We start from the raw sequence: 24,393 nt of genomic DNA, 5'->3' as shown, positions 1-24,393 counted from the left end.
AAAGTTAAAAATTGAGCTACCCTATGATCCAGCCATTGCACTACTGGGTGTTTACCCCAAAGATACAGATGTAGTGAAGAGAAGGGCCATATGCACCCCAATGTTCATAGCAGCATTGTCCACAATAGCTAAATCGTGGAAGGAGACGAGATGCCCTTCAACAGATGACTGGATTAAGAAGTTGTGGTCCATATATTCAATGGAATATTTACTCAGCTATCAGAAAGAACGAATTCTCAACATTTGCTGCAACATGGACGGCACTGGAGGAGATAATGCTAAGTGAAATACATCAAGCAGAGAAAGACAACTATCATATGCTTTCTCTCATCTATGGAACATAAGAACTAGGATGATCGGTAGGGGAAGAAAGGGATAAAGAAAGGGGGGTAATCAGAAGGGGGAATGAAACATGAGAGACTATGGACTATGAGAAACAAACTGAGGGCCTCAGAGGGGAGGGGGGTGGGGGAATGGGATAGACTGGTGATGGGTAGTAAGGAGGGCACGTATTGCATGGTGCACTGGGTGTTATACGCAACTGATGAATCATCGAACTTTATATCGGAAACCGGGGATGTACTGTATGGTGACTAAAATAATAAAAATCATTAAAAAAAAACAGTATGTGCATTATAGTCATATATCTATATAGGTGTATCTCCAGAAGGAAATGCACTAAGGTGTTAATAGTGATGATACCGGGATGGTGAGAATGTGATGTCTTTTATTTTTAAATCTACATTTTCTAATTTCTAATTTTGTATGATATGTATTTACGATTTTGGAAAAGTTACTGAAAAAAATACATGTCCTATTCAAAGATCAGTTCGTAACAGGATATGGTTAAAACATAGGATGCTAGAGAAGAGGCAGTAGTGATACAAGGTTTAGGGCAGATTGTAAAGGTCCTGTGTGCCACAAAAGGAGCTTGAGCATTACTCTTTAGACAGTATCAAGCCAGATGAGTGAATGGCCAAATTGAAATTTTAAAAATATTTTTTGAAGGGATTTGTGGAAAACGAATAGCAGAGGGAATGACTTAAATCATAATATTTAAGAGGCTGTTGCAGACATCCAAGTTTTAGCCTAAATTTGTTAAATTTAATTCCTTTGAAAATAGTTAAAATTGTGCTTTCTTTCATGCATATGTCCTAGAGAGGTGTGTATGTAAAACTTTTATATAGTTGTTTATAATGCATACTGGGCATTTTTCTGGTTTTTTAAATAATGTACATTATCTCTGGTCCTTGAAAAGTCGATGATAGTTGCTTCATCTCACAGCTGAAGAAGTTGAGGCTCAGAAAGCTAACTAGTGGGGCACCGAGTGGCTCAGTTGGTTAAGCGTCGGGCTCTTGATTTCAGCTCAGGTCATGATCTCAGGGTCATGAGATTGAGCTGCATAGGGCTCCAAGCTCAGTGAGGAGTCTGCTTCTCTCCTTCCCACTCCCGTGCCCCACCCTCATGGGCTCTCTAAAATAAGTAAATCTTATTTAGAAAAAAAAAGATAGCTAATTAGTGATAAAGCCAGGATTTTCCTCCCCTCAAAATCATGACTCTAAGGCCTGTTGCACACAGTGGCATTCTTAGGAGATTCACTGAGGGTAACAGGGAGAGGAGAATGCGAAGGCAGCACCCAGCTCCTCACCATCACCCTGCATCCCCTCAGCCAAACCCACAGTTATGGAATCTTTATTAAATAGGCCTCTATATTTAAACATTCACTTGAACAGTCCTCATTGCACACAGATAAAATTTAAAATTGTAAACCATTTTATTTGGGCTTTGATGTATTTTTTGTTTTGGTTGTATGTAGTTCAAGGTTATTTCACAGTTTAAACAGCACTTTCATGTACCCTATTTTCTTTATCACAAAGACACTGTGGGACAGAGAGGATTGCAGTCATCTTATTTTAATGACAGAATTGAGATTCTCAGATTTAATTGTTTTTCTCAAGGTCACACAGTTGCATTCTAATGCAGAATGCATTTTAAACTCAGGGCTTTTGAAATTTTCTAGTTTAGTACTTCTCTTATTGTGTTGCCTAATTTGGAGATATTTAAATAAGAATTTTGATCCTACCCTGGAACATGGGGACATACAAAAAAAATTTTTTTTTTCAGTGGTGTCTTGTCTCCTTACTTTAATTCTGTATACCGTTTCAAACACTTGCATGTAGGGAAGGGTATAGTTAGTAAATGTCTGTCTCCGTTTTCACAAACTGAAAATACACATGTGGTCAGCACCCAGGAAGAAACAGAGCTTTACCAGAAACCCCAAACAGAAGCATCACTACCCCTCATTTCTAATGGTGACCACCAGTTTTTGAAAACATAGATTCATTTGCCTGTGTTTGAACTTTATATAAGTGAAATTGTATATACTCTGTTTGTATCTGGCTTCTTTTGCTGAATATTTTGTTTGTAAGTCATCCATTTTCTGTATTCATTCACATTGCTTTATTTGTTCTACAGTTGATAAGCATTTAGCAGTTTTCCAGTTTGGGATTACTATGAATAATGCTACTATAATATTCTAGTATGTGTCTTTTGGTGAACATATATGTACATTTTTGTTGGGTCTATATGAGTGGAGTAGCTGAGTCATAAAGTATGTAGATATTCAGCTTTAGTATATAGTGCAAAAACAGTTTTCCAAAGTAGTTATGCCCATCCATTTGCTTTCCTCCCATTTCTTTTCATTATTTTCCCAGTTGCTTTTATCATATTATCATTGTCAGCATCTGTTTTGACCCTGGGGTAGGAAATGAAAACTCTAAGATGGAATAATGAGAAGAGCATGATGATACCTCTTTCTGACATTTTCTTTGGGATTGTAAAATATTTGGCCCTGATGATTCATACCCTATCTACCTGTTTAGGGGACGAAAATAAAGAAGTGTATAATAGTGTTTTATGAGCGGTCAAGTATAATATACAAATGTTTTATTTCATTATTTCCTCTCACCTCCAATGTTGAGAATAAAACCAATAATTTTTCCCTGTTCTAATGCTCCTGTCTGTCCCCTACCTTGGCTCTTGCTCTCTGTGTGAGTGAGGGAGTGTGTGTGTGTGTGTGTGTGTGTGTGTGTGTGTGTGTGTAATGGATGGAATATTTAAAGCAGCAGCATCCTGGGTGAGTGTACTAAGAGTTAAGGAGCTGCTGAAATAATGCCTCTTGGTAGCAGAGAACCACAGAAAAGCCAGGGAACTCATGGTTCTTTATCTCTGGGCTTCTTTCATCATTCTAGGGGGGAAAACCTTTATGAAATATACGTGGAAAACACATATACAACAAAAGGGTACAATTAAATGAATAATGTGAAACCGTTTGTACTCAACACTCGGGCTAAGAAATGTGAGGCATCAAGAAACTCCTTTGTACTGCTTCCTGATTGCAGTGACTTCTCTTCCAGAATCCAGCATTTCCCTTGTTTTTCTGTTAATTTTTAACTAAGTTTGTAGTCCTATGGATACTAGTTTTGACTCTCTTAGAAGTTTATATAGATGAAATTATACTGTAAGTGTTTCTCTGTGATTTGCTTCTTTAATTCAGCATATAAGGTTCATTCATATTTATATTCTGTTTCATAAATTTTCATTTCTGTATTTTATGAACAATAATTTCTTTGCCCATTTTACTTTTGATGTACACTTTGTTTCTTTCCAGTTTGCCATTTTTTTTTCTGCTATGACAAATAGTATGAACGTTTTCCTGCTACATAGGTGTGAAAATTCTTCTGGATTAACTAGGAGTGGAATTTCTGAATCATGGGACATAGAAACATTGTACTCTAGAAATACCATACTGTTTTCCAAAATTGTTCAATCTGTTTCACTCCCCGTAAGTAGTTTATGCTGTTTTCCATTGTCCTACATCCGTGCAATACTTGCTATTATCCAGCTTCTTAATTTTTGACATGTGATGGGAATATAGTGATACTTAATTGTGGTTTTAACTCTGCATTTTCTTGACTACTAATAAAGATGAGTGTCTTGGTATGTTTATGGAATGTTTGTTGCCTGGTCATGTGTTTTGTTTGTGTGTGTGTGTGTGTGTGTGTGTGTGTGTGTGTGTGTGTGTGTTAGAGTTTTTTGTATGTTCTAGATATAAGTATTTTGTTATATGTGTTGCAGATATCTTCTTCCCTTCTGTAGCCTCCTTTTTCATTCTGTGGTAATCTTTTTATGAACAAATATTCTCAAGTCTAATGTAGTTGAATTTATCAGACCTTTTTGTGTGTGTTTTTTTTCCTTTCAGAAGTCTTTAAGAAATCTCTCCTTGCCCTGAGGTTATAGACATTATCTCCCTTTCTTTTCTAAAAAATTAAGAGTTTTGACCTTCACAATTTAATTACAAATACCTTGGAATTGATTTCAGTGTGTGTAAGTGTGAGATAGAGATCCACTTTCATTTTTTTCTATGTGAATAATCAGTGACTTCAGTACTAAAAGTATTAAGAATCCACTGTTTTTCCTCGGATATGCAGTGCCTGTGCATGTATGTGACATTATCCCAGTGTCAAGTAACAGAATCTAACATTTATAATAAGGCTTGTTAATACATCATCATGGTTCCCTATCTTGCTCTTCTGCTAAAATAACTTGACTATTCTTAGTCTTTTGCTTTTTCATAAAATGTTAGAATCATTTTGTTGAGTCCTATGAAAAATTCTTTTGGGATTTTAATGGGAATAACAGTGAACTAATAGATGAATTTCAGAAAGAATTAACATCTTACAATATTTATTTTATTTATTTATTTTTAAAAGATTTTATTTATTTGACACAGAGAGAACAGGGAGCAGGAGCACAAGCAGGGGGAGTGGCAGGCAGAGCAAGGAGCCTGACACGGGGCTAGATCCCAGGACTCCAGGATCATGACCAGAGCCGAAGGTAGACACTTAGCCGACTCAGCCACCCAGGTGACCCACATCTTAGAATATTTAGACTTAGTATCCAAAACCATGATATAAATAAGTCCATTGATTCTGTTTTAAGAATTTTTTTCAATAAAGTTTTACACTTTTTTATTTAAAAGACTTGTATAGTTTTTTTAGATTTATTTCTAGTACTTTAAGTTTTTGTTGCTATTTTAAGTGCTATCATTTTCTGACGGATTGTTGCTGGTTTACAGAAGTACAGTAGACTCTTGATATATTATCGAGTTTGTATCCAGCACTCTAGATACAATTGTTACTTACTTAATAATTTACCCATAGATTTATTTGGAATTTTTTATTTAGATTATTATATAATCTGCAGTAATGACAGTTCATTTTCCTTTTCAGTGTTTGTATTTTTCCTTGCCTTATGGACTGGCTAGGAATTGCAGTTTAATATTGAATTGTGTCCTGTCTTGCTGCTGAACTTCACAGGAGTGTTTTCAATGTTTGACTGTTAAACATGATATCCACCGTAGCTTTTTTGTGGAGACTCTTAACGAGATGAAGGAAATTTGTTTTTTATTTTATTTTTTAATATGAAAGTTTAAAAAAAAAAAAAACCATTGTCGTTCTTACAAAAACATTTTAAGTGCTTTAAGTTTCATAATTTTTTCCCCCTGAACCATATGAGAGTAAGTTGCCTGCTGAGTGCATCACTGCCAAATATTAAGTGTGCTTTTCCTACAAATAAAGATTTTCTCCTATGTAACCACAATGCAGTCATCAAAATCAGGGAGTCAGCACTGATGCATTATTACCATGTAATCTTCAGAGCCTGTTCAGGGCCTGCCATTTGTCCTAATAATGTCCTTTATAGCAAAAGATCCAATTCAGAATCACATTCTGTTTTTAATTGTCATGTGTCTAGTTTTCTTCAAACTGCAGTACTTCCTCAGTTTTTCCTTACCTTTGATGACCTTGACACGTTTTAATATTATAGGCCAGTTATTCTGCAGAACACCCCCTAGTTTGGGTTTGTCTTTGTAGCCATGTGATTGGATTCAGGTTACAAATCTTCAACAGGAATATCACAGAAAAGGTGCTTCATTGTTCTCCTCAGGTGGCTCATGACTTCGGTTTGTCTCATTAGTGATATTACCTCCGGTCACTTGATAAAGGTATTATCTATTAGCCTTCTCTACTCTGACATTACTCTTTCCCCCTTTGTAATAAGTATTTTATAGGGAGGAATTTTGAAACTATATAAATATCCTATTCCTTGTTAGATTTCCACTTTATTCACTGAATTATTTATGTAATTATGCATGTACTCATGGTTCCTGATTTTATATCATCATTTATAATCTGTGAATATAATTTACTGTGATGCTCACACTGTCCAAGATTTGGCATTTGAGAACACTTTCAGGTTGACTTCTGTGTGCTTTTGACTTCTTGTACCCATCATTCTCTGAGTACTTTTTTGGCAATGCAAGATACCCCATTCTTATTTAGTATTTTCCCTATTCCTATCTGGAAAGTCATTTTTTTAAGGAACCCTGGTTACTTGTAGTGGAGAGTGATATTTAGAAGCCAAGATTTGGGGGCTAGGTGTGCTTATTGCTATTGGGCTGTCAGTGCCCTTAAGCCCCCTCAAGGTGTGTGAGTGTGCATGTGTGTATTTGTGGGTATTTATATGTGTACTTATAACTTTATTTCTGTATCTGTCTCTATGTATTGAAAACTGTGGGTTTGTTCTCATAAGTTTAATTCCAGTCTAAATACAGCATTTCTCTTTTTCTGTATTTATAATTCTCTCCAACGACAGTGAGAAAATTGGTTTCTGTTTTCCTTAATATATTTATTCATTTATTCAGCCATCCAGGGTACAACCAATTTCCTGCCACTGCTGTCACCATCTCCTGTGTAGTTGCTCTCCTCACCCTGTTAAGATTCTGTATCTTAGTGAGATCCCCATACATAGCTTCTTTTCATCCTCAGTGTACACCTTCCTTATCCTTCTTGGGCTCTAACTCCTTGTCAACCAGCCCCCTGGATTCTGACATCCTGCACCAGTCTCCCTCCCCACATAGATGCCTCCTTAATCTTATTGGGCTTGATATCATATGTCAGTTGATGCCTGCACATGGACACACTTCTTGCCATAATCGTTTCTGACACCTGGCACTAGTTCTTTTCCTGAATAGATGCCGTCCTCATGCTGCTTGAGCTCTGGTAGCCCTCTCCAGGGCATCTCATGTGTGTATGCCCCCCTCAGTCATCTTGGACTCTGACAGTCCATACCAGGCTGCCCGTTAGTGCATGTGCCCTTCTCATTCCACTCAGGCTTGGCTGATATCACGTTGTTCACCTACTCCCTCTATGGATGTCCTTTTCAGTCTTGTGGACTCTTGACATGCCTGGTAAGCTGCCCCTCCCTGCAGGGACCTGTTCTCTACTCAGGCTTTTTTTGGGTAGAGACTTATCTTGCTCTGTCTCACCTAATGGCTTTTCAGGAAGGGAAAAGATAGTGAAGAGGAAGAAGCAAGTTAGAAAAAAAAATTTTTTCTCGGGGCGCCTGGGTGGCACAGCAGTTAAGCGTCTGCCTCCGGCTCAGGGCGTGATCCCGGCGTTACAGGATCGAGCCCCACGTCAGGCTCCTCCGCTATGAGCCTGCTTCTTTCTCTCCCACTCCTCCTGCTGTGTTCCCTCTCTCGCTGGCTATCTCTATCTCTGTCAAATAAATAAATAAAATCTTTAAAAAAAAAATTTTTTTTCTCAACTTCATTAAGGTAATATTCACATTCAAATAAAGTGTACCCATTTTACATATACAATTTATATGTTTTGATGAATATATCTACAGTTGTATAACCACCACCACCACAATCAAGATAAAGAATATTTCTATAGCTGCTGAAATCCTCTCATGTCCCTTTCAAGTCAGTCCTCTCTCAAACCTGTTACTAAAGCTTTGTCTTTTCTAGAAATTCATTTAAATGAGATCATCCAGTGTGTACTCTTTTTGTTTCTGGGTTTTTTCACTCATCATAATGGTTTTGATATTCATCTGTTTTGAAAGTATCAGTAGTTCATTCCTTTTGATTGCTGAATAGCATTTTGTTGTGTGTGCATATATATATATATATATATATATATGCACATACACATACATATCACAATTTTATTTTTACTCATATACCTGTTGATAGACATTTGAGTTGTTTTTAGTTGTGGGGTAATTGGGAAAATGCTAAATTTCTAAATATTAATGATGAAAATTAATAAGAATGAATGTAATTTCAAAAAATTAAAATTTGAATTTAGACCAATTCTTCTACTTGTTTGTTGTGTGGTCTTGGACAAATTCCCTATAAAAAAATACAGAAATTATAATAGCTCCTATCTTAGGACTATTGTAAAGAATGCATGAGGAAATTCAAATAACATGCTAAGCATAATGTCTGATGCATAAAAGTAATTAATAAATGTTAGGTATTACTAACAATAGTGGTAACAGTAACAATAAAAATGTGAAGGTCAGGGGTTTTAAATTGCTTGCATTGCTCAAAATTTTATGTGGCTGCTCAAAAAGCTAATTCCATTTACTTTAGTATTCATTTAATTAGTGTTATTCCATCATTCAGTATATTTTATTAAGCACTTGTTGAGTACTAAGATTGTACTAAGATTGTGGTAATAACAAAGATAAAAAGAAAGATGACACAATTCTTGTCTTATACGTAGTGAATTGTTGTTAAAACTACACATTACAACTGGTTAGTGGGTTTTGAAATAAATTTTGACCATTATAACTAGAATTTTTTCCTAATAAAGTAGAATAGTATAGGCACTATCGGGGACATCACATGTAGCATGTAGAACTTGTTTTTTAATGTGATATCCATATCTGTATGTCCACTGTCACCTCATCCATCCTTATTTAGATATATGCAGACACACACATACATGCACAGATATTCATGAACATGTATGTTGGGTTGGATTATAAATTATTTATTGTGGGTTATGGTTCCCCCCAGGATAAACCTGTTTTAGTACATAAACAATGCTATACTCCAAACTCCCAAGATAATAAATCATAGATTTAAATTGAAATTAGTGAAATGATCACTGCATCAATAAAACATTAAATAATCATCAGTAAATACGCTGAAAGATGTTCGTGACATTTTATAAAGACTCCTGTAAAATTTTGTATAAAAGATTTGAAGAAAATACCTATGTTCTATAGGAAGGCTAAATGTTGTGAAAATTAACTTACTTCATGGATATTAATGTTGTAACCAAGGCAGCTACTTTATACTCTAGGAGAACATATAAGCATTAAGTAATTATTAAAATGATATGTTACGAAGGGCAGAAGATAAGATACAAACTGAGTGTATGATTGGAACTTACAGTTCTTCCTGGTATTATTTTTATAGATGTAATACTATTTCAATCAAAATCAAAACACCTTTGTGGTATTCATGAAAGTGACTCCAAAACTGTTAACACCAAAGAGCTTACTCTTTGCGTTCTTTGAGAAAGATGAAAAGAGAATGGGGAGTGGGCGGGAACTCTTTAGAGTAGGATATAATACTGACACAGATAGGAACATAAAGCAGTGGAAAAGAATAGAAAATGCAGACATATGTGCTGAGGTATCTACTAAAAAACAATTGGACACAAAAGGATTTTAAAGGAAATGTTGAGGAAAAACTCAGTAGTATAGAAGCAGTTATTTAGTTCATACTATAGTAAACAGGTGGTTTGGAGAGGTGTGTTTTTTTTTAATTATAAAAATTAGAAGAAATTTACAACTAATAATTTCAAGTGACAAAAGAAATCTATAGAGAAGGATATCCTGATTCAGATATATATAATTAGGTTCAGTATAAAAGTTGAAACAGGAAATTTGTAAATATTTGCTTAGAATATTACAGACCTGTCCATATGTAACAATGTTCTAGTCAATTGAAATGCCAGCTTTTTCTGTTTTAAAAATATCTTTGTCCCAACCATTTGTTAGGATCACCTCGTCTCTGAAGCTCTTACTGAAAATCAGGCTTTATAAGTTTGTGTTTTAGAAATCCTCTCAAATATAGCTTGAATGATTAGATGTTAAATCCCATAGATGAATTACAGCATTACTCAAAAATTATTCTCAGTGCACATTGTGGAGTCTTTGTGATGTGATGTGATTGTTCATCCATATACATTTGTTTTTAAAGAAACAACTTTTCAAAAAGAAAATGAAAAAATCAATCTCTCCTCTTCCTCTACTCCCTTTCCTAGGATGCCTCTTGTGATTGTGTTGTAGCATATCTGAAAAACAAGGCAGCTTTGTTGACATCACTGATGATGCTTGTCAGCAGAGATTGGTCAACGCTGCCAAACTTTTTTGTTAGTCATTTCAAGTATCCATGTCCATTGCAGCTGCTCTGGAACTCATAGGAAGATCCCAGTTTTTGCAAACTCATGGAAGAACCGCTTGGGTAAGATGGAGTTTGTTATAGGGTTTTCCAATAAGTTAATATGTGGAAGAGTCATAATATTAGAACAAAAGTTTACCTTGATGCTATGTTAAAAGAAAAAAGTAAAAGATGACTTGCTGACAGTAGTCTCCTAATGCTTTTAGAATAAAGGGAAGTTTATCTATCTTTTTGAATCTTAAATAAAATGTGAATGGCACAAGAGTTAATTAAGGTTAATTGTATTTGGAGTTCAAAAATCCTAACTAGAACCCATAGAAGCTTCTGAGACACTTCACTTAGTAAAGCGGCCCAGCATACTTGGATAATCAGTTAACTATGAATTGCTTATTTTTTATGCAGTGGTGTGTTATAGTTATTATGTATTTTTGCATCTGTGAGTTTGTTAAATATGTTTATGCAAAATGCTTAGAACAGTGCCAGCATTGTTCAATAAATGTTAACTTATTAGTATATGTAATATGAAGCGTGAACATTGCATGCATGATTGTTATTCAGTGTTTTTTAGAAAGAGAAGGTTTTCTGTCCGTTTTATGTTTTTCTTCCCCCTCTAACGCTTAAAAAAGCTTTTCCTAACCTAGACTTGGGTACTTTTCATTTGAGTCAAAGTTTAGTAGGGAGTGCTATCATTGGTTAGTGTCAGAGTTATTTGAAGGGGAAATGGTTTTATTAATTGATTCAGTTGGAGATTTTATTCATGTTCTTTAGGCTCTTGTACTCTGATGGAAATAAATTTTTCCCTCTTTGATTGCCTAAATCTAGACTGCTAGACTGTTAAAAAAAGTGGAATTTTTTTTTCTTTGAGGCATAGCAAATAACTTAAACATTAGTAACTCTCAATTGTCTTGGCCTATACTATAAACTTATGTTACTTAGAATAATATTTTTTCAATTTTCAAAAATACTGGTTTGTGTATGGGCTTTCATTTTTTATTGATTTCTAGTCTTAGTACATTAATAAAAAAGAGCGTCTATATAAGTTCTTTGGGATGTGTCAATATTTGCTTTTGTGTCCTAAAGCAGGGGTCGGAAAACTTTTCCTTAGAAGGCCACATAGTAAATATTTTAGCTTTTTTGGGCTAGAAGAAAAATTGTAGCTCTTATGTTGATATTTATAAAATCATTTAAAATGGAATCATTTAAAAATGTAAAAGCCATTCTAAGCTCATGGACTATAATAAAAATAGACATCTGGCTGGCCGTGGACCATAATTTATTATTCCCTGGCTTAGAGTATGTTCAATTTTTGTGACCATTCTATGTTTGTTTGAAAAGAACATATATTCTCTATATTTTAGGTAGCAGTATATCTATTATATTAAGCTTTTTAATTGCATTATTTATATCTTATTCATCCTTACTAAATTTTTGTCTTTGATCTGTGAGTTCCTGAGAGTAGTGTTAATTTCCTGCTATAATTACATTTTTTTCAATTTCTTCTTTTAATGCTGTTAATTTTTGTTTTAGTATCTTCAGGCTATTTTTTTAGGAATATAAATGTTTGTGATTGGCATATCATCTTGTTGGAGTGTTTCTTTGATCACTAAAGTCTTTTTTTATCCTCATTAATACTTTTTATCTTTGTTCTACCTTGCCTCTTGTGTTATAATAATATCGGTATGTCAGTTTTATTTTTCTCATCATTGTTGAGATTTGTCTGGTGTTACACTCTCCTTTCGTTTGCTTTTAATTTTTTTTTAATCAGGTCTTTTATTAATTTTCTAGGGCTGCCATAATAAGGTACAACAAACCGCGTGGCATATAACAAGAGAAATTTGTTCTCTCAGTTCTGGAGGCTAGAAATCTTAAATCAAGGTGTTGTCAGGGCCATGTGCTCTCTGAGGGATCTAGGAGAGGAATGCCCTTGCTTCTGTAGCTTCTGGTGGTTGCTGGCAGTCACGGGCATTCTTTGCCTTATAGCTGCATCACTGCTCTCTGCCTCCCATCTTCACATAACCTTCACATAACCTCTGTGTGTGTGTGTGTGTGTGTGTGTGTGTGTGTGTGTGTGTGTCCCCAGATTTCTCTCTTCTTACAAAGACACCTGTCATATTGGATTTAAGCTTGATGCTTAATCCATTATGACCTCAACTTGATTACATTTGCAAAAACCCTATTTCCAAATGAAGTCACATTCCCAGGTTTTGGATTGGCATGAATTTCTACAGGGACACTATTCAATCTAGTACAGCTCTTTTGAGGTATAACTTACATGCACTAAAATTCAGCCTTTTTTGTGGTATAGTCTGTGAGCTTGACAAATCTGTACAGTTGCATAGGTATTACAGTCATCCCCAAAATTCCACCTCCCCCCCCTTTTTTTAACTTTTACAGTCAATCCTTAAACCCACTAATATTTTTTTATGTCTCTGTAGTTTTGCCTTTTCAAGACTGTTATATAAATGGAATCATATATAGGCCTCTGAGTCTGGCTTTTTTCACTTCCCATAATTAATTTCAAGTTCATTCATGCTGTCCTCATGTCACTAATTTGTTCCTGCTTATTGCTGAGTAGTATTTCATTGTATGCATGTATCATAGTTTACCATAGTTTATCCATTAACCGAGTCAAAGGATATTCGTGTCACTTTCCAGTTTTGGATATTTATGAATAAAGCTTCTATAAACATTTATGCACAGATTTTCATGTGTACATGTTTTCATTTCTCTTGGGTAAGTACCTTGGTGTAGGATTTCTGGGTTGTATGGTAAGTATATATTCAACTTAAGAAATTACTGAACTGTTTTCCAAAGTGGCTCTCTGATTTTGTATTCCCACCAGCGATTAACGGAAGTTGTAGTTGTTTTGCAACCTTGCCTGTGCCTGGTATTGTGTTTTTCAAAAGCCCTTCACATAAATGTGTAGTAGTATCTCACTGTGGTTTTAATTTGCATTTGCCTAATGCCTAATGATTTTGAGCATATTTTCATGTACTTATTTACTATTTGTGTACCTTCTTTGGTATCTGTTATTTTGCCCATGAACAAAAATGTTGTCTGTTTTATTACTGATTTTTTATAGTTCTTTATGTATTTATATGTAAGTACTTTAGCAGGCATGTAAATGATGAAACAAATGAATATTGAAAAAATGAAATTTGCTTTTTCGGCAGCTATGTACAATTCTGAGTTAATGAAGTCCATTAAAAACCCTAGAACTTCACATTATCATTATTTTTACTGTTGTTATTGTTTTAAAAATAGCTAACAGTTTATAAAAGCGCTCTATGAGTTAGACACTATGCTCAGTATTTTACCTGAATTATTGCAAATATTTTCTCCCAGTTCATAGCTTCTCTTTTTATTCTGTTAATCGTTTTTTAAAGAGCAGAAGTTCTTCTCTTGAAGTCAAATTTGTCAGTATTTTTTATGGCCATTTCTATGGTATCATGTTTAAGAAATCTTGGCCCAGTCTAAGGTTACAAAGATTTTCTGTTTATTTGGCGAATGTTTATAGTTTTAAGTTAACATATAGGTCTGCATACTGTTTTGAGAATTTTTGTATATGGTATGAGGTATGAGTGAAGTTAATTTAATTGTATAGGGATGTTCTAATACCATTTGTTGAAAAGACCATCCTTTCTTTATTGAATTACTTTGGTACTTTTGTCAAAAATGCCTTTGAACATATATGTGGGTCTATTTCTGGACTCTGTTTTGTGCCTTTGATCAATGTCCTTTTGCCAATATCACATTCTCTTGATTACTATAGCTTTATACTAAGTCTTGAAGTAATATGTTATCTCCCATCTCTATTTTTAAAAGTGTTTGGATGTTTTAGTTCTATTGCCTTACCGTATAGATTTTAGAAGCAGCTTTTCTATTTCTGCAAAAAATTCTGCTGGGAATTGGGGGGGTGGTCAATGATCTGTAGTTAAATATGGAAGATAATTGACATTTCAAAAATACTAAGTCTTTAAATTCATTAACAGAATATGCCTCTCAATTTATGTAAGTCACCTCTGATTTCTTTCATTGATTTTTTTTTTGTTTTTAATGTAGAGAGTTTGTCTAGGTTTTGTTAGATTTGTACCTAAATATTTCTTTTTTTTAGAATTTTAGATTTTGATTTTTTTTTAGTTTTGTTTGTTTTTTATTTCGTGGATTTTGGTTTAATGTAAATAGAAGTAATTTTTTTATTTCAATTTTCAGTTCTTTACCATAGAAATAGTACATTTTTATATATTGACCTTGTATTTTGTTACTTTCCTAAATTCATGTATTAGTATTATTATAGATATTTTGGGAATTGCTACAGCTAAATTATATTACCTGAATGGAGATGGTTTTATCTCTTCTTTTCCTCCTTTTTTATTTCTATTTTTCTTGCCTTGTTACACCAGGTAGAAACTCTAGTATAATAGAATACCTGTTCCTGGCTTTAGGGGTAAAACACTCAGTCTTTCACTTAATGTGATATTAATTTTGAGGGTTTTTAAGATAGATTTTATCAGGTTGAGCAAGTTCCCTTCTGTTCCTAGTTTGCTGAGATTTTGTCATGAATGATGTTGAATTTTGGCAGAAGCATTTTCTGTATCTGTTGGGTAATCATATAGATTATCTCTTAATATGTGTAATCACATTGCTTTTTAACTATTAAATAAGCTTTACATTTCAAGGATCAACTCAATTTGTTCAGGATTGTTTTTTTCCTTTTCATATATTGTTGAATTTGATTGAAAGATGTTTTGTTAAGGACTTTTGTGTCTTTAGGACTTTTTGGGAAGGATATTGATATGTAAGTCATCCTTTTTTTTTTTTTCTTTCCTTTTTTTGAGAGGGAGAAAGGAGTGGGGAGGGGCAGAGGGAGAGGGGGAGAGAGAGAGAGACTCTCAAGCAGGCTTCACACCCAGCATGAGCCTGACATGGGGCTGGATCTCACAACCCTGAGATTATGACCTGAGCTGAAATCAAGAGTCAGACGCTTAACTGAATGAGCCACCCAGGTGCCCTGATCTAGAAGTCTTCTTATACTGTCTTTGTTTGTTATCAGGAAAGTGCTAGCCGCCTTTTTTTTTTTTTTTTTTTTTTTTATAAACAGGGGAGAGGCAGAGGGAGAGGGAGAGAGAATTTTAAGCAGGCTCCATGCCGGGCTCAATCTCATAACCCTGAGATCATGACCCTAGCCAAAATCAAGTGTTAGATGCTCAATCAACTGAGCCGACCAGGCACCCCAAGGCTCATTAACTTGATTTGATTAATTTTCTAATTTAACTTGATTTATGTTTTGTCTAAGAGATTATGTAGAACTGATATTATTCCTTTAAACTTTGGAAGAATCTGCTAGGAAAACATCCGGCCTTCAATATTTGTTTTACAGGTTCAAGTTATGAATTAAATTTATTAATAATCAGAGATCTTCTCAGGTTGTCTGTTTCATTTTGGGTGAGTTTTGAGTCTGTGGTTTTTGAGTAATTTCTCCATTACATGTAAGTTGTCAAATTTGTATGCATAGAGTCACTCATAGGATTATTGCCTTATTACTTTTAATGCCTGAGACATCTGTAGTGATATCCCTGTTTTCATTCCTGATGTATGCTTTCAGTGTCCTAGTATGTGTCTGATTTGTGCCTTCTATCTTTGTTCTTTGGCAGTTTCGCAATTATCAAATAACCAGTTTTTGGTTTCATTATTTCTGTTTCTTGATTTTCAATTTCATGAATTTCTGCTCTTTATTATTTTTTTCTTTCTGCTTGTTCTGTGTTTATTTTGCTCCAGTTGTTGATTTGACACCTTTGTATTAATGTAAGCATCTCCTACAGTAATTTTCCCTCTAAGTATTGTGTTATTTGAATTCCACAGATTTTGATAATGTGGTATCTTCATTTTCATTTAAATCAAAATAATTCCTTATTTGCCTTAGGTTTCTTCTTTGATCTATGGATGATTTAGAAGTTTGTTGTTTACTTTGCAGGAGTTTGAAGATTTCTAGTTAAATTCCCTTATGTTCAGAGAGCATGCTTTGTCTATTTTCTATTCTTTTACATTGAGATTCTCAAATATGTAGATTTATGTCTTTCACCAGATTTGAGGTGTATTTGTCCATTATTTCTTCTTCTTTTTTTTTTTTTTTTGCCCTCCACCCTTCCTTCTGTGACTTTAATGATATGAGTATTATTACATCTTTCGTTCTTGTCCCATAGCTCCCTCAGCAGGCTCTGTTCTTTTTTTTCCCTCTAGTCTTTTTTCTTTTCATGACTCAGATCACATGATTTCTGTTGATCTGTCTTCAAGTTCAGTCCGTTATCTCAAATGCTGGTATTCAGTCCTGCTAGTGCATTTTAAAATTTGGTTATTGAATCTTTTCAGTTTTAAAATTTGCATGTGTTTCCACTTTATATATTCTGTTTCTTTGCTGAGACTTTCTCTTTCTATTCCCTTCAGGAGTTCTCTCTTACTTTTGGAGAATTTTTATAATAGCTCTTTTAAAATCTCTTTCAATTAATTCCAAACTCTGTCTTGTTTTGGCATTGGTGTTTATTGATTGTCTTTTCCTGTGTGAGTTGAGATTTTCCTTGTTGTTTGTGGGTTGAGTAGTTTTGGATTGTATATTTTTGCATATTTTGTTATGAGACACTTAATTTTGTTTAAATGGTACTGTATTTTGTTTAAAGGTACTGTATGGTGACTAACATAATATAATAAAAAAACATTAAAAAAATAAATAAATGCTACAGAGAATACTGTGGGGTTTCTTGGGGTTTTGTTTTTTTGTTTTAATTTTAAAGCAGGTAAACACTCTGGTTGGATTCAGGCTATAATTTCCAAGCCAGCCACCTTTGGATTGTGGTTGTAATGTCAGTTCTATTTCAAAGCGTTTGCCATGCTTGTCAGATCTGTTCTTAGTATACATCTTTCAGAGGCTAGATTGGGTCTGGGCAATGGTCTTAGTTTATTTCTCAAAGTCTTTGATATAATGTTTAGGATCAGATTGAAGCGAAGTGCTGCTGAGGGGTGAACCTAGAAAGTTACATATGTACAGCTTTCTGGAGTCACTTTCCTGAGCTGGTACTTCATGGTCTCCATGATATTTTCTCTTTACCTGGGGCTCCCCTTTTTGTTCCTCCACCCTGAAAGCTGTTGTTTTATTTTTCCTGTTCTATTACTTACTTTCCACAGCTATAACCATGTCCAAGACAAAAATGGTGTATACTTGTATTGTGTCCCATTCTTTGGGGTTCCTGCTTTTCAGTGGGCAGGAAGATGATAATTGAGATGTTTGAAAATAAGTCAGATTTTACAGTTCCTCTTTTCTCAGATATATAGTTTATGTGTAGGACTGTTTTTATATGTCAAGGTATTTACAGCAGAGATGAACTTTTACGGAGATGAATCTTGTAAAATTTCTTTCTTTTTTATTTTAAACATTTAATGTGGCATTCTAACAACATTTGTTATTCATTAGGACCTTGTCTTCACTCTCAGGTCAAATTCTTAATCTCCATATGACATCACCAATAAAAATATAATTTTATTTATTTTAGAAATTTGACAAATGTTTATTTTTTTGCTGTCAATCAGTATTACCTATTGAACTTTACTAAATATACATTTGTAGACCCCATACCTAAAGATTCTGATTCAGTGGGTGTACAGTATAGTAAATAAAGAAGAAAATGACCTACATGCTTATGTCTTCTACTTTAACACTCTTCTTTTAATACAGGACATTTCTATGGTCTAGGAGATTTCCTCAGGACAGATATGTCTGAGGAGGATTATGATGGTAGCACTCTTGAAGGTTGTTGATTCAGTGGGTATCCCAAGGCAGTTAGGTACTATCTGAACAAACCAGGTGTCCAGCCACATGTTTGTGCTGCCTTTGTCAGGGGCTCAGTCCCTCACCATCATCCTAGGCATATTCTTTACTGGTTCTTCTTTCTCAGAGTTATCTGTGAATTATTCAACATGCCATTTCTTAGTTCATTATTCCTAACCAGTTCAGCAAGGGCTAGGCCTTAATTCTTATCTTGTCATTTTTGTTACTGCATTTAAGGATGAGAAGTTTAATTTTTTCACCTTCTTTGAAGTGTAGCATACATTCCAGTAAGGTGCTTAAGGTATACCAATCTTATGTATACAACTTGAACTTTTCATATGTACCTATCCACATAACCACCATATAGTCAAGAGAGATTTCCAGCATCCTAGTAGATTCCCTAATGCTCTTTCCCAGTCAGTAGCCCCTTTCCCCTGAGTCAACTCCTGTTCTGATTTCTAGCACCATAAATTAGTTTTCCGGCTCTGAGTCTTCATATAAATAGAGTCATGCAATGTGTATACTCCTGTCTAGTATTTTTAATCAAATGACTTTTGTGGCCATGCCTTGTTGGGTTATTATCTCTGACTAAAAAAAAAAAAAAAAAAAAAAAAAAAACAAAAAACAAAAACAAAACTCAAAAAACTATATCTAAACTAAAGCAGATTTAATTTGACTTTCATTTTGTATTTTTTGTAGGTGAGATAATCTTCAAATTTTCTAGGAAATTTTCCATATTCCTTTTCTCTAAAACTTTCAGTGGCTTTTTGCTTCGTCCACTCATATAGTATCTTATTTATTTCCACAAATTATTCTTGCACTAGCTCTCTTTTTCTTCCACATTTCCTTTTACCTGCACATAGGGATGAAAAGGAGATTTCTAAAATCTTATTTCCTGTTTGTTCTTTGCCATGCTGGCATTTGGTTGGGGTGAATTCAGGTTAAAATGAGTGTCTGCAGTTTACTGTATTAATTTCATGTTTTCCTTCTCTTCTGACAGCATGATGGAAGTGGTTCATTGCATGATATTCAACTCTCATTGCCGTCCAGTCCAGAACCAGAAGATGGTGATCAAATATATAAGGTATGATTAGGAGTCATGCCAAATTTTTCAAAATTCTTTTTTATTACTAAAATTATAAAGCAGTAACAATTAAAACATTTAATAATAAATGTATTAAAACCTGAGGTTCTGCTGTGTTGAGTTTTAATTAGATCTGCTTTTAACTTTTGCTCCCTTACTAAGTTAAAATGATAACATTGTGGTACTTTAATTTGAATTTATTTTATTAGTTGGATAATTATGATATTACCAGTGTGGGATTCTTTTTCTTAAATCAAGAAATTATTAAATTTTTAAATTCTTTTTGATAATTATGAATAACAGTTTTTAAAATATAACTACCAATTAAAATGACTAACAAGTACTCCTCATATAATCACAACATTGAAGAAATATACAGAAAATGAGATTAATTTATCTTTTTTCATGTTTAAAAGTAATAGTTATAGAAAACAGAAGCATTTTAGTTTTTGAAAGTATACTTTTTATAATTCTCATTTTTAGTTGAAAAAAAGCTCTTTTCTAAAATGGTGCCTGGGTGGCTCAGTCGGTTAAGCATCTGCCTTCGGCTCAGGTCATGATCCCAGGGTCCTGGGATCGAGTCCCACGTCAGGCTCCCTACTGTGCGGGGAGTCTGCTGCTTCCTCTGCCCCTCCCCCCACTCATTCTCTCAATCTCTTGCTCTCTCAAATAAATAAAATCTTTTTTAAAAAAAGAAAAGCTCTCTTCTTTTGCAGTTATTTCTGAAGTACATATTTCTTAAGCACACTAAAACATTCTTGGTTTAATGTTTCCAAGTAAAATTATTTTTTTCTTTTACATTCTATTTTCAGGGTTTGCTAGTCAACAAATAATCTTGAAATATTGGTGGCTTACAGTGACAAAATGTATTTCTCACTTCTTATTTTTCAATATGTCGCATATTGACTGTAGATCAGCCAGGACTCTATGCTTCTTCATTCTGGGACCCAGGCTAAAGGATCAGCCCCTATCCTGGGACATGCTTTTGTACCTGAGGGAAAAGAGCATTGGCAGAACCACATGTGGATTCTGCCTGCATGTTGCTTATTTCACTTCCAAAACAAGTCAAGTAGCCAACGCTGGTATTAGAGGTCAGAGAAGCCTAATTTTCTCGTAGGATGTGGGATGACTTAGTGGGAACAAGACTGTATATAAAACAACCAAAATCAAAAGAATATAGGATTAATAGTCACATCTGGTTATCTAGTCTTAGTTTTTCAACATATTACCTTACCTCTTCTTGCACAAATTTCTTCCCATCTCTGTGCTTCCATCCTGTTGTGGGTATGTATAGTATTGTCAATTAGCAGGTCTGCAGTAGGACATCTCTTTTTTAAAAAAAACTTTTACATACACACCTGTTGAGAACCATTGACTTAGATGGTCTCTGATCATCTCTCAATTTTAAGTTTTGTGACTGACATTTTTAAAGTAAAGTTGACTTTTCCTGCATTCTTTTTTGTGAAAAATTTTACATATAAAATAATCTTTTTACACAACTAGTGTCTATTTTTTCTGTGTTCCTTTATAGTTTCTCTATATATTTAATGTTACATGATAAATATATTATTAACAGTATACAGTATTTATTTCTTGTCCCTATTCCATTTCCTTCCAAGCAGGTCATTCCTAGTCTTCCTTCTTTTCCAAGGTGAGATGCTATAGCTGATACTGTCTCCAGTACACTAGACTCTTGCACTTTGATGATCAGATTCCCAGTTATGTCCCCTGTTCATCCAAGATGGTTTAGCAGTACAGTTTCAAATGATACAAATATGGTGACTTGTGTCATGGCAAATTTAGGGTCTAAAATCTCCACTGGATCTGCCATGTCTCTAATCTCTCTTTTATCTCAAGACAGCTCCCTCTCCCATTCCCCTGATGAGACTAGCTCTCTTCAGGCCTCATTCTCAGCCACTCTTCTCAGTTTCTGCAGGTGGGCTTGTGTTCATCAAGCAAGATCTGCTACCTGCCTTCTGACTTACCTGTATCTGTTACCATTCTCATTCACTTTATTCTAGTTATTGGACAAAAATGGCCACTGTGCTGTGGAAGACCATCCTTTGGTAGATTCTTGACTATCTTCTGCAGGTGTTAAGGACCTAACTACCACCTCCTCCTTTCATCTCTCTTCAGTGTGCTTTCTGTGCTTTCTCTTTATCCTCAGTTTATAAATTTTTTTTGAAGATTTTATTTATTTGACAGGGAGGGAGACAGCTAGGGAGAGAGGGAACACAAGCAGGGGGAGTAGGAGAGGAAGAAGTAGGCTCCCAGTGGAGCAGGGAGCCCGATGCGGGGCTCAATCCCAGGACCCTGGGACCAACCCTGAGCTGAAGGCAGACGCTTAATGGCTGAGCCACCCAGGCGCCCCTCAGTTTATAAATTTCTGTATCATAAATTTGTCATAAATTCAGTAAACCAAATAAACCTTTCCTTGACTCTCCTTAAACCTTTGTCCAATTAACATGGAAACCTGGAAAGATGAAAGCAGCTCCTTGATTTTTATGTCACTTCTCTCTAAAATTCCTTACACTCCTTAACATTTTCACGTTTTCCCATTTCCTTTGTAGGTTCCTTCTCTTCTTTAGAATAGAGATTTATATATTTTGTCCAGTTCTCTTTGAACTTTTTACTGTATATATGACATATGTGTTGATAACATATACAATTTCTCTTTCATACTTGATGATCCATTTACCCACTGAACATTTCCACTGTGTCCCACCCACAGGTACCTCAAATAGTATATCTAAAACTCACAAATATTCCTCTTTGGATGCATTTCTCCTCTGTTATTCTCCATTTCTTTTGGTGGCACAACTAATCACCATATCACCCAAGCTAGCAATATGGTAATCACTCTTGACTGCCCCTTGTGCTCCTCCATTTGGAGACAATCACCAAAATCTCCTAATTTTGATTCCTGCTCTTCCTCCTTCTCCCTGTTATCACTCTCTTGGCTCAAGCTCCTACGTCATCTGAAGTATTACATCTTGGTAACAAGTTCCCTAGCCTAATTTTGTTGTTGTTGTTGTCAAATTGGTTCTCTAAACTGCTGTCAAAGACATCTCAAATGCACTGTCACTCCCTTGGCTTATTAGGCCTTGCTTGATGTTCATGGCCTTCTATGATTTAGCCCTTGCTTAGTTTACTAACCACATTGGTACCCACAGCCTTTGTGTGACAACATCGTTGCTTGTAATTCTCCTATGCTATGCTGTGCTTGCCTTCATCTCTGTATTGTTGTATGATACTGAGAATCTCTTACTCTAAAATCCAAAGCCTGATACACTTCTGTGTCTGAATTCAGAACTTTTTACTCATTCTTTAAGACTTCACTGGAGTTCCCCATTTCCTGATATGTTTTTGCCCATCTTCATGTGTGAAGTCCTTAGAGCACTGCCTGTCCTAAAGTTAAGTACTATATACGTGTTGGCTATTAATATGTTATCACATTGTATTTGGATTTCATTTTCAGGCCTCTTTCCTCCAACACTGGCAGGACCTAGCAGTGACTGAATGATGGTTACATAGTATTTCATCAGATTGCTACATTGTATTTCAGTTTCCCCCTTTTTGGACAATTATAAATTTGTAAACTTTTAAATAATACCTTGTTGTGGGTTTTTCCATACTTAGGATCGTTTCTTTGGCATAGTTTCCAGAGTGGGACAACTGAAGCAGAGTACAAGCATTTTTATGACTCTTCTATGTACAGCCATATGTTTGTTCAGAAAGGCCAGTTTTGAGGTCTGATAATGTACCATTTTTCCTGCAATTTTGTTAATCACATTGAATATTTCTCCCACCAACTTAATACCTATAAAATAATACCTTAATACTTGAATTTGCATTTCTTCAACAAGTCATGTAGAATATTTTACCAATTATCTGTATATTTGTGAGAACTGGTTTATTTGTTTTGGGGCCTAGAAAATGATCTTGTATGTTTGAACAGGCTCTTAATAATCTTGAGTATAAATCCTTTGTCATATTTGCATAGGTTTTTACCAGCTTTTAGCTTTAATGTTAATTATATAGGTGCTTTAAAATTTTATATAATCAAATACACTTATTGTTTCTTAATAGCTTCATTTGCCACATAGCTTAAAATTGTATCCTTCATGATCTGCAATCTGATTCTCTCTTTTCTTGGTCCTGATTTATGATTAAAAAAATTAAACTCTTTAAATTCACCTGGAAATCTTTTTTTATATATAATTAACATTCTTGTCCAATTGCAGTATACATAACAGCATTACAAAAATCTTTTCTTCCCCATTGTTTGTGATGCTTGTATGTTATGTTAAAGCCTTTGTAAAATGTCTATTTCTGATCTCTTGTTAAAGAGACTGCAATATTTTGTGTTTGTTCCAAATTATCTGCAAGAGATGGCATACTTTGCTCAGTAACAACATATTATAATTATTTGCTTACATATTTTCTCTCCAGAAAGATATATCATTCATGTATATATATTCTTATTTCCTTGCTTGTACTCTTTCCTCAGTATATATTTCTGGATAATTGAATAGTAGTAAACACAATGGACTAACTATAAGGTAATGATAGTTTACACTTGGAAATGTAATTGGAATCCTGCTTAACTTGACAATAGTTTCCATTTAATACTATTAGGAATTTCTTATAGACTGAATTGACAGGGTATTTTGTCTTTGAGTCAGGCAGTTCTCAGGAAAGTGGCTCATGGAAAAAGAATCTCCCTGTTACCCTGCCAGGCATATTTATCTTTCTGCTGATTTCTGAACCAGCTGTGAAATGACTCTGTGCCCTTAATTATCCTGTTCTTCTGTTGGTTGTGCCTTGCATTGTTTTTGATAGGCAACTCTCATATATCCCTTTAAATCTACCTGAAGTTACTGTTTTATATGTAATTTATTTTACTGTTGGCCTATGTCCCTATTTCTTTATCTGCAAAGGGGGATAGTAGTATCTACCTCAGGGTCTCAGGGTCATACTCAGGATCAAATGCTTAGATATCTAAAAGTATTTCCTTCTTAGCACCTAATAAGTACTTAATGAATGCTAGCTCTATTGCTGTTATTGTTCATTTTTCACATGTTGGACTCCATTACACTATGAATTCTTTTTTTTTTTTAAGATTTTATTTATTTATTTGGGAGAGAAACAGAGAGGATGAATGTG

General features: G+C 34.6%; 1 protein-coding gene across 5 annotated transcripts in view; it reads left to right on the top strand.

Moving 5' to 3' along the window:
- Nucleotides 1-24,393, top strand: part of CCSER2 (coiled-coil serine rich protein 2) — a 186,406-nt gene that overhangs the window by 119,205 nt on the left and 42,808 nt on the right. For all 5 annotated transcript variants that reach the window (XM_045783491.2, XM_045783492.2, XM_045783495.2 and 2 more), the window contains one exon: nucleotides 19,144-19,227. In XM_045783491.2, coding sequence (XP_045639447.1) covers nucleotides 19,144-19,227 — 84 coding nt within the window. The remainder of the gene's footprint in view (nucleotides 1-19,143; nucleotides 19,228-24,393) is intronic.

Source organism: Ursus americanus, chromosome 6 (genome assembly GCF_024610735.1).
Source record: "Ursus americanus isolate L20-20 chromosome 6, mUrsAme1.1.p, whole genome shotgun sequence".
In the NCBI taxonomy this organism is placed as follows: Eukaryota; Metazoa; Chordata; class Mammalia; order Carnivora; family Ursidae; genus Ursus; species Ursus americanus.
Note: the sequence above shows the minus strand (reverse complement) of the source record. Positions and strands in the feature narration are given on the sequence as shown.